Genomic DNA, 10967 nt, shown 5'->3' with positions numbered 1-10967 from the left:
ATAACAACGTTCACATTGTGTCGGAATTATAAAATGGCAACCCTAAGATTTCATAAAATGAAAACTTGCCAAGTGCTAAAAGAGAGTAAAAATAAAAGCACACTAGGTAACTTGTTATATTAAAACAGATAAAACTGAAATATGTCGAGGCCATTTTTGTTAATTTTACAAAATGTAATGCCGCTCAAGTAAGAGATGCTTGGAGCTTTCATAAAATTCCAACTTGGAATTACAAGTTCTGGTTGGTTTTTAAAATCTTAAATCATGTAACTGCAAATATTCCAACTTGACATGAATGTAGCAAGTATCTGTACTGAAAATAAACTCCAGGTTTATTGCGTTCAGTGATCTTTATTGCATACTAGTTACAGATGACAGCTTTTTAAACGATAATTTTGCACCTGCTCGCTGTGACTGCACCAGATTAGCATCAGTGAGCCACACAAAGACATCTCTTCCCTGTACAACACTTCCTGCTTCTCAGTCTACAACGTGAAATTCTTCAGTCTGATGAGGTTGTGCATGCTTTAAACGGTATCAGCAAACTCCACAGGTTTCCTTAAATACACCAATCATTTTGCCTGTCACAAACTCCTGACTAATCAAATGGTGTGATGCAGGTACATAAAGGCACATGGTAAGAACAACCACAGTAAACCTGCTGGTCACAACAGGCATGAACAAAACGACTGCAGGTAAAAAAAAAAAAAAAAAAAGCTATAAAACTGGATATTCATTTAAAAGGATAGCTCACCCATACAAGAAAATTCATCATTATTTACTTACCCTCATATTGCGAACCCGAAAAGGACAAATTACTTCCTGGTCCATCCTTTTGACACTATGAATGATTGTTGTAAACCAAAACCTGCTGAACAATTCTACTTACATGTTCCAAAGAAAAATACAACATGAGAACAAATAAATAATTTTCCTTTATGGGTGAGCTATTCCTTGAACTGAAGCAAACATGTTCAAGTTCTTGTTCGGTTAATCTCTAGAGGAATCTAGAGCAATGGAAAACCTCAAACAGCACGAGATGCAGGTGTTTAGGTTAGTGTATGGAAATATGTTGACAGTGTGATTGAAGGTTAAGACGCTGCAGCAGCAGCTGTTTCTATGGTTATGGCCTCGGATCTGCCGCTTCCCAACTCGGTGCACGTAACGTGCAGTGAACCGTCTCTGAAAAATAAACACACATCAGGAAAAGAGCTTTGAGTAGGACAGGGTGATGTTACTTATTCATATACAGACATGAAACAGCTTCAGTCTTTACTCTTTTCAACCACACAATTATATCTCTGTATATATTTCTGTTACGCTAATTCAAATTATCACAGAAGTGTTGGGATAAAAGTTCATAGTTTGGATATAAACACAGATGTCTACAGAAGTGATCAAAATAGAGTAAACACTTCAAATAAAGATTCATTAATTACATCATTACACCAGTAGGTGGCAACAAGTGTCATTGAATAATTCAAGAGATTCGTTCAAAAACACTGATTCCTCCAGTAATGAAACAAGTCTTTACTAGCGAGTCATTGAATCATTCATTCAGACGGATTTTTTTTTCCATAATTTAAATAAAATATTTTTAAATAGACAGCAGAAATTAATATTTTGTCAGAACCTCTAATAAATTGCATGTTATTTTGTTTAGTTGTCTGTTCAGAATCGTGCGAGAATCAAAATCTCGATTTTAAACAATAAAAATTTGTGATTCTCAATTCATCCAGTTTTAATGAAAGTATTAATTTATCACATTACCTCTTCATTGTCAGCACTGTGACAAAGTCATGCAGCTCCTCTTTAGGTTCCAGGTCTCTAAGAACAATCTAGAAAAATATACCACACATTTAAAGTTAATAAGCTTAAAGAGAAATCAGCCACAATACAAGCTGAATATCTAATTTACGGTAATTTTAGGTTTGTACTGAAATGTCTCTTCAAAGGGGAGCCGACCTGTGCGATTGGTTGCTGTGCCTGGTACAGCTCCAGACTCACTGACGACAGACTGCCAGGACCCTGCAGCGTGTGCTGACAGCGGGCAGGGAGAGGTGTGCCAGATGGAAACAAAACTGTGAAAACCTCCGCTCCGGAGTCATCCACTTCCTGAAAGACCAACACACAATCTACTGATCAATATGCTATTCGGACCTAAAACACCATAAAACGAAGCACTATTAATCATTTGAAGTTCCCTACCTTAACCGTGATGTCGCTGGCACAGCAATCCACAGTGATGGAATCTTCTCCGAGTGCCAGGCTGTCTTTTCCGACCAGGATGCCCGCCTGCATGGCAGCACCGACCGGAATCACCTCGTCCGGGGGAATGGAGTTCAGTAGCTCCACGTCCGGGAACAAATCCCTGATCATCTGTTGCAACTTCGGGATACGAGCTGATCCTCCGCATAAAACCACCTTAGAAAGAAAGCAAACTGGTTTAAACTATTTATACGCCATTCTTGCTATGTAAAACACCAAAATAATCTACTTGTTGGACAGGGAATTTTGTATTAATTGCCTCCAAAATGATTAAATTTTTTTCATCCATGAAATATGGATTAAAATCTCAAGCTCTCTCTACTGGTCGTACAACTGTTGAAGACCTCATGTTTTTTGTTTTTTTTACATGTTCAGCTTTCTTTAGTAATGAGTAATTCTTTAGTGATTAGTGACCTCTTTAAACAGTAGTTTTACCTTGTTGACATCAGACGTGGACAGGTTTACTTGCTCGAGGAGACTTTTAATCGGCTGAATGCTCTTAGTAAAGAGGCTGGAGCATATCAGCTCAAACCGGGCTCTAGGACAGAAGAATATATGAAATGCAGAGAGGTACAGGTACAATTTTCTTTGATACAATTTGATTGCAAAAAACTAACTCACCTGGACACATTACACTCAAAATCCATGCCGTCATAGAGCGAGTCCACGAAGCAGTTGGCACTACTCAGGGTGGAGAGAGTGTGCTTGGCCAAATCAGCACCATTCATGAGCTTTAGCATCGCCCTGGGGTTTCCCGTCACATCCTGTTTAAAAGTCCTGGAGACACACGTGACAAACAAAATAAGATTGACATGCAAGTAATCAAATCAAATAACATCAAATATGTTTAAAAATATTATACAATACCATTGAATTTTTAGGTCAGTAAGATTTTTTTTTTTTATTCAGCAAGGATGCATTTAGTGTATTAATAGTGATAAGTGAAGACAATTATAATGTTACAAAAGATTTCTATTTCAAATAAATGCTTTCTAAAAAAAGTCTCATGGTTTCCACAAAAATATTAAGCAGCATTGCATAGATAATAAAGACATGTTTCTTAAGCTGCAAATCAGAATATTAGAATGATTTCTGAAGGATCATGTGACACTGAGGACTGGAGTAATTATGCAGAAAATTCAGCTTTGATCATAGGAATAAATTACTTATTAAAATATATTAAAATAGAAAATCTTAAAATTCATAAATAAGAAGTTTGGCACCTTGTAAAAAACACTGCAGTAAAAAAAAAAAATACAATATGAATATGACTAGATGAGCCACTTCAAAGTGTAAAATAGCTAATATAAGAAGTTATGAAGTTGCTAGGCAACCGTACCCAGTGTCTTCAAAACAAAACCACTTCCATTATAAGAACAATCACAAAATAACAAATGTGAACTGACTTTTTGAACTCGGCGGCGAGGTGCTGTGCGAGCTCATGTGTGAAGCTCTCTCCTCCCGTCCTGTGATCGGTCTGTGTCGCGAGGACACGGTACATTCCACTGTTCACCTCCAGGACGGTGACGCTGAGCGACGTGCCTCCGAGTTTGTACACCAGGACATGACTGTGTTTGAAAAAAGAAAGGAGAATGAGGCTTCTGAGGAGCTCAAAGAAACCGCTCAACTCGGACGACGCACAAACCCTGTACCTTTTCGCCAACGAGTCCTGTCCGATGCCGTAAGCTAGAAGGGCAGCAGAGGGCTCGTGTATCAGCCTCAGCACGTCGAACCCGGCACTTTCTGCAGCTTGCCTACAACACAGCACTGATTGTTATAAAACCTCTCCCCAGACACAGCTTCTGGAGTTAGATAACCGCGTTACATCATCTGAATTCATTAGCATTCATCTGGCTACAGACACTTCAACTACACACCTTAGTGCATTCTTCTGCATCTCTCCAAACTCAAAAGGCACAGTTATGACAGCATCTTTCACATCCGAACCCAAGGCTGACTGAGCCGTCTCTGCAGGGAACATGAGATGATTATCAGTGGTCCACATTAAACACACTGACTAATATGAAAGAAAATGAAGCATTCAGACAATACCTTTCATTTTATGGAAGATCAATTTAGCTACGTCTTCAGGCGACACATACTTGGTCGTCTCTCCCGTGTCGATTTCATATCTGGGCAGGTCACTCTTGTTGACAACCTGGGAATGAGTGAGAAAATACACACCTTTTAAATAAGCAAATGGTGCCGTTTTTATGGTTACTGTTGTGTTTCCCCCCCATCTGTCAGTATTTAAAGAGATAGTTCACCCTAAGTTAAGTCATTGACTCAACCTAGTGTTGTTCTATGCCCGTCTTTCTTTTTCAGACCACAAAAGGAGATATTTTTTTTAAATGTCACTCTCATATAAATGCAGTGAATGGCGACCAGCATCAAGCTTTTAAAAAAAAAGACGCAACGGTATCAGAACGGTCCATTGTGTCCTTTCTTCATCTTCTGTCCTTTCGTGAGGTATTAGCGCCGCAGTTCAACCCAACTCGCCCAGAAAAAGAACAAGTTGTGAGGAACCAAGAAAAGTGCAAAATGATATAATTCATGTTTTTTCTTCTCTGAGATGAATATATCTGTGGTGTCCGTCACAACTAGAAGTTACCGTGTTCAAATCTGTCAATGGTCTCATCTGAGTTCTGGTCTGCAGATATTCAACCCGGTGGGGAACAAAAAACAGATACTTTTTTGGGGAATTACTAGTAGTTGTATTACACGTCAAGTTTTTATTCATCTTGATTTCTTGATTTTATTCATCCTGAACTTGTGTGCTTTTTCAAGGCAAGCCAGAGTGAACTGCGGTGCTAACAGTCTCACAAACGCTCAATCGTGCACAGAAGACAAACGGCCAAGGTCAGGATTTTCACTAAATAATACATTAAAGTTCAGTTTGTTTTTTTATATATATACGGCACATGACACTGAGACTGTGATGCTTCTGTGTCTTTTTTTTTTTAAACTTGATGCTGGTTGATATTCACTGCCATTATATGGACGAATTTTTAAAAAAATTCTCCTTTTGTGGTCTGAAAAAGAAAGACAGGCATAAGGCAGTAGAACAACACCAGGGTGAGTAAATGATGACTTATTTTTCATTTTAGGGTGAACTATCCCTTTATGAACCGCATGTACTTACAATGCATTTGCTTTCTTTTTTGTGTGCCTGAGCATCTGGGTCATCAAAGCTGTCAAATACACAAATCCAATGAATTTATATTATTATTACTTATATAAAAGTTTTTTGTATTTAAGATATTGCTACTTTGATGGTAAAATGTTCTTAATAAATGTTATGCATTGAATTATCTACAGCATTATTGCATGTTTGTGTAAATATGAAAATAAATACCGTCTGCCAAGGATCTGCTTCACATTGACAACCGTATTGGTGGCATTTCGTATTCGGCCCTGTTTAGCGGCGATTCCCACTATCTAGAAAAACAAATGAATGAGACAAAACCATCAGACCATCTCATGCCTGGCATCATTGCTTCATTAATTTACATTTGAATTAAACAAACAAACAAACAATAAAATTTAGTCAAAACATCATACATCACTTTAATATTTCTAAAACAAAATGTAAAATATTGAAATGGATATTACAAATACAATAAAACTTGTCAGGCAGGATTTAGAGAGGTTTTGGGCACTTTTTATCTAAAAAACAACAACAACAAAAAACAGCTGGACCATATATATTATTTTATATTAGAAATGTATCCCATTAGGGAATTATAGTGTAATAGCAACCAAAAAAATACACAACATTATCAAAAATGAAACGCACTATGCAATACACAGAATACAAAAAAAATGCAGTCGGTGATACTATTCACTACACTAAAGATATGTTTTGCAGTTATGTATTTAAGTTTCTATTTCACTGTCGATTCTTAATCTGACATGTATTAGCTCTCTGTGTTTGGTGCTGATGAGAGAGCTGTATAATGATTATGATACCATTCCCCGAAATCCTGGAAAATTACCTGTTCAGTGTCTCTGTATGCGACCACCGCTGGAGTGACTCTGTCCCCTGCATCATTGGCCACAACATCTGCTCGTCCATCCTATATGAACACAATCACACCTTTTATAATGTTTTATTTTTTATCTGGTATGGTTTCCATGTCACACTATCATCTATTCAGCGCCATTAACAAGGACTATTAGATATTTTATTTTATTGTCGGCATATTTGCGTTTATTCAACTAATTAAAATGAAGTATACTCATAACAAATTTACCTTGAATACCGCAACACAGGCACATGTGTATCCAAAGTGCACCCCGATGGCAGCCATGCTTCCAAAGAATTCTACCGGAAGCCGATGTTCATATGCAAATGAAGAGGGATGGACTTTTGGGCGCAACCAAATGACGGACGCCGATGTTAGCCAATCACAGCGCCTCTGAACTGACGTGGCCAGGAACGTCAGGAGAGCAGCGCCTGATTTAGAAACAGCTGAGAGCGGCGCCGGGGGGTGTTGTGTGCTGGGTATTGAAGTTCCCTTAAAAGTGCGCACAGGCGCGTTTTAAGCGCAGAGAGTCATGTCTTTAACCAGCTCCTTTGCAACCCCGTTACTTTTGCTTTTATGTTTTGTTTTATTCTCAGTTACTGTTGCAGAAGAATGCGAAGGTGAGGTTGGTTGGCTTGGCTTTCAATGCGCATGAGCCCCTGAGTTTAAAAATAGCCACCTGGGTTATTTTTCACAAGTGCATGAGTGTTTTGACATAGTGAATATAAGATATTTACTGCAGGAAGTCAATATTTAAGAGGTGAGTCCTGGTTCGGATTGCATACTGACTGACAACCCCTATTATTGTAACACTATGCCTTCTATTTAAATAAGTTTGTCCAATCAACTTGGATGTTTAAGTAATTTTAACTTAAAATTACTTTAGACTGACTAAAAAAATTAGCTGAATCTTGTATAACAAAAAAAAAAAGTAAAAAAATGGCTCAACTTATTTTGATGAGTTAAAGCGATGTAAAACATATGTTGTCATAACGTATTGATTATACTGGAAATGGAAAAAGGATTTTAACTGCTATGATTTTCTTGTGTTTTAATGCAACCCACTTATAACTAGAAAACATTGCTAATGTTCTGCAGAATTATAACTAACTGTTATTAGTAACTGTTAGTTATAATGACTAATATCATATGAATGTATCCCTCTAGTATGAATCTGTTTAATATTTATATGTGTATCTGTTTTGCAGTGTGTGAGGAGTTTTTAGGGCGGCTTTATAACTCACTGGTGATCAGACACACAGAGCTGTCCCCAGAGCTGGTGGAGGAGGGTCTGATCAGAGCATGCACTGAGACTACTGGGAAAGAGAATCGACTAGTAAGAACATAAAAACAAGCACAGTTTGGTTTTTATGCTTCTTTGGTTGCTGGTCCATATGAATATGTTTAGGGTATGAAATATATTGAATGCATGAGGTTATTCTTTCCCTTTTCACCTCAGTGCTATTACCTAGGAGCCTCCAGTGATGCTGCAGCCAAAGTGACAGGTGATGTGAGCCGCCCCCTCAGTGCACATGTTCCTGTCCACAAAATCTGCCAAAAACTTCAGCGCAGGGATGGCCAGATCTGCGAGCTCAGATATGGTAGGGTGTACTCGCATCACAAGATCCTTGTCGGCATGAAATGGAAGTTGTTATGTGAGTGACAGCTTGTCCCGCCCTCGCGCCAGTAAACACATCAAAAGATATGTCGCTGCAGGAGGGAGGGGAAGTTGTTTTGATTAAAGACTGAACATAAAAAAAAATGATGTGCATAGATACATCATTTATAATAAATACTGCAATGTTCCATACAAAATAATTGACAATTTTGTTTTCATGGTGACTTTAAAGGTTAGTTCACCCAAAAAATAATCTCATAAATTACTCACCCTCAATTGAGCGGTTCAGTCCAAATTTTCTGAAGACACTCGATCGCTTTATATGATGAACAGATTGAATTTAGGCTTTTATTCAAATATAAAACATTCATCAACGCATTTTCACTTTATGTGCAACAACCAATGAGGTCCATTCTCGTGTTACGCAGCATGTTTGAGCTTCAGCAAGAACCAATGAGGTTTGTTGTCGTGCGTCAAGCAGGTTCGGCTGAGCTTCTGTTAATGTACACTGATCAATTGTGAATAAAAGCCTAAATTAAATATGTTCATCATATAAAGCGATTGAGTCTCTTCAGGAAAAATTGGACTAAACCACTAAATTCATATGGATTAGTTTTACAATCTCCTTTATGAACTTTATGTCAAAGGCAAGTGTCAGTTGCGTAGCTGTCAACGGAGGGACAGAAAGCTCTCGGATTTCATCAAAAAGATCCTGATTTGTGATTCGAAGATGAACGAAAGTCTTACAGGTTTTAAACAACATGAGGGTGTGAGTAAATGACAGAATTTAAATTTTTGGGTGAACTATCCCTTTAATTGCTTTAGAGTTTGGAATATTTTGGAAATATTTGTCTCAAAGGTTTTAAAATGGACATTTCTTGTTCTTCTGAAACAGAGCGTGCAGTTCTTGACTGGAGCAGGGACGCTTTGTCTAAAATGCGAGTGTTGGATCTGAAGAGAGTCTTGGCCTCGTGGGGGGAGGAGTGCAGAGCCTGTCTGGAGAAGAGTGAATTTATCGATCTCATCCAGGAGATGGCTCCCAAACACAGCACAGCGCAGCACAGAACACACACGGAAGAGTTCTGAGGGCCTCCTCGTGCAGCTCCGTGCAGGGGAGACAGAGTTCTGATGAGAGGGCCTCCTCGTGCAGCTCCGTGCTGGGGACACACAGCAGTGATGGGAGGGGCTGCACATGCAGCTGCGCTCAGGGACACTTATGATATTGCACTGAGACTCCTAACTTATAATGCTTTTCATACTATTAGTTATGAGTAGCCATGTGCAATATGTGCAACTTCCCCAGTGTCTCATTCTCCTGTACCGCTGTAAGCATTTTTCTCCCGCATACTCAGAATAAATCATTAAGCTTTATTAGTTTCAGTGATTAAGAGGAGACTCGCAGAGATACTGGCTGTTTTTCTTGTCCAACCATTTCATTTGGAAGGGACAAGAGCTTGTCTAGACCAATTTGTACTCCGCTCTAAAAGCCTCCTGTCTGAATGATATTTCTGATGATATAGAAAATATATTTTGCATGAATAACGAAAATTAAGCCTTTTTTTAGGACCATTATTTTTTTCCCGCATTGTCGTAACATTATGCATATTTTCCTCCCCAGTTCTAATTAGCATAATGCAATCTAATGAAAAGAATCTCATTACTGTAATGTAGAAAATATACAAATAAATTTTTTTTATAATATGACAAATATTTATTTGTCATGAAAATAGTCACAATGAAAACAGTCCTTATAGTTCTAAAATAGCATTTGTGTCAAATTTTAACATCAAAATTATGAATTTATATATATAAAACACTTCACAATAAGGTTTCATTCGTTAACCAATATTTAACAATACTTCTACAGCATTTATTAATCTTACTTCATGTTAATTTCACTTTTAATTTACTAATAGTTAATAACAAAGGCTAGTTCATGTTAGGTAATACACTAACCAATGTTTTATATATAGAAGGTAGCTTTTTTGAATAATATTTTATTTTAAATAATCTTTCTGTCATGCCAACATTCAAAATTATTATGAGGACATAAAAACATCTGGACACATTAATGACAATTTGAGGGGGAGAATTGTGGGGGGGGAGGGGGACTACAATTTTATGCAAAACAATAATTATTTTCCATTTTGGGGACATTGGACCTGATTTTTGTTACATTAACGTGTGTGTGTGTGTGTGTGTGTGTGTGTGTGTCACTTTCTGTATCCAATTCAGTGTCTATCTCAAATTAGTAGATACAAGCGTGCGTATGACTTCTCGTAAGGATCGTATTGTTGTGACTTTTTGTCCATACACACACACAAAAGACGCACGCCCACCTAACTGTGCTGATGTTTACATCTGCCGTGTTGCCATGGCGATCACGAAACCTTTCATCCCCGGCTTCCGATGATACAGGATTTTGCTGACAAACTTTTTATGTCATAAAACAGAACCAATCAGCCACGAGTCCATCGGCAGGGCTCTTTCTCTCTCTTCTCCTCTCCTCTCTCCCCACCTCCAGGCTTTCTCATTCACAATCCCCATTTTTTACCATCCAGTTCTGCTGTTCTCCTGTAATAGCTGTTGAGAGAGAGAGTGAGAAGAGAGAGAGACCGTGAGTGAGATTCAGGCCTTGCCCACGCAAAGAAGTGGGAGACTGAACCTCTCTCTATACTCTCTCTCTCATGCGCGCACACACACACACACACACAGTCAGTGTATCATGCTTGCACTGTGTGGGCTGAGCTGAGCATTCCTGTCATACAGTAACAGTCTCTCTGCCTCCGCACTCTCTCTCTTTCCCTCTCTCTCTCCCTCTATTTCTCTCTTTCCCTTTCCCTCTATCTCTCCTCTTTTCTCCCTCTCTTCTCTTTCTCACACACATACGTTCCAAATACACACATTAGCACACTTCTATACAGTTTCACAGACCAGAGACGGACCCTCGCAGAGGAAGTCGAGATGGTGTGGAATGTGTGCCCTGGTTTTATTAGGTAAGTTTTATGATTTCCAGCATATCCTTGGGTGAATTGTGTGTGTGCTAGGTGTTGCTT

At 38.5% G+C, this 10967-nt stretch overlaps 2 protein-coding genes across 3 annotated transcripts; one reads left to right on the top strand and one right to left on the bottom strand.

Moving 5' to 3' along the window:
* Positions 1 to 168: 168 nt before the first annotated feature.
* On the bottom strand, positions 169 to 6698 carry hspa14 (heat shock protein 14). Its single transcript, XM_079623443.1, has 14 exons — positions 6522 to 6698; positions 6264 to 6344; positions 5624 to 5706; positions 5411 to 5459; positions 4321 to 4426; positions 4146 to 4236; positions 3921 to 4022; positions 3675 to 3836; positions 2890 to 3045; positions 2704 to 2806; positions 2209 to 2424; positions 1966 to 2115; positions 1771 to 1838; positions 169 to 1182 (listed from the first exon to the last, which is right to left on the bottom strand). Exons 1-14 carry the CDS (start codon positions 6576 to 6578, stop codon positions 1092 to 1094), a joined length of 1515 nt encoding a protein of 504 aa, XP_079479569.1. The 5' UTR covers positions 6579 to 6698; the 3' UTR covers positions 169 to 1091.
* Positions 6699 to 6776: 78 nt separating this feature from the next.
* Positions 6777 to 9634, top strand: cdnf (cerebral dopamine neurotrophic factor). Of its 2 annotated transcripts, none has more exons than XM_079623444.1 (4): positions 6777 to 6913; positions 7502 to 7629; positions 7753 to 7894; positions 8807 to 9634. In XM_079623444.1, the coding sequence occupies exons 1-4, from the start codon at positions 6826 to 6828 to the stop codon at positions 8995 to 8997; spliced, it is 549 nt and encodes a 182-aa protein (XP_079479570.1). In that variant the 5' UTR covers positions 6777 to 6825; the 3' UTR covers positions 8998 to 9634. The 2 variants fall into 2 exon arrangements, with proteins under 2 accessions (XP_079479570.1, XP_079479571.1); XM_079623445.1 differs by having other exon boundaries at positions 7753 to 7798; positions 8807 to 9281.
* Positions 9635 to 10967: the final 1333 nt, after the last annotated feature.

The sequence above is a fragment of the Phoxinus phoxinus genome (assembly GCF_949152265.1).
Source record: "Phoxinus phoxinus genome assembly, chromosome: 9".
Classification (NCBI taxonomy): domain Eukaryota; kingdom Metazoa; phylum Chordata; class Actinopteri; order Cypriniformes; family Leuciscidae; genus Phoxinus; species Phoxinus phoxinus.
Note: the sequence above shows the minus strand (reverse complement) of the source record. Positions and strands in the feature narration are given on the sequence as shown.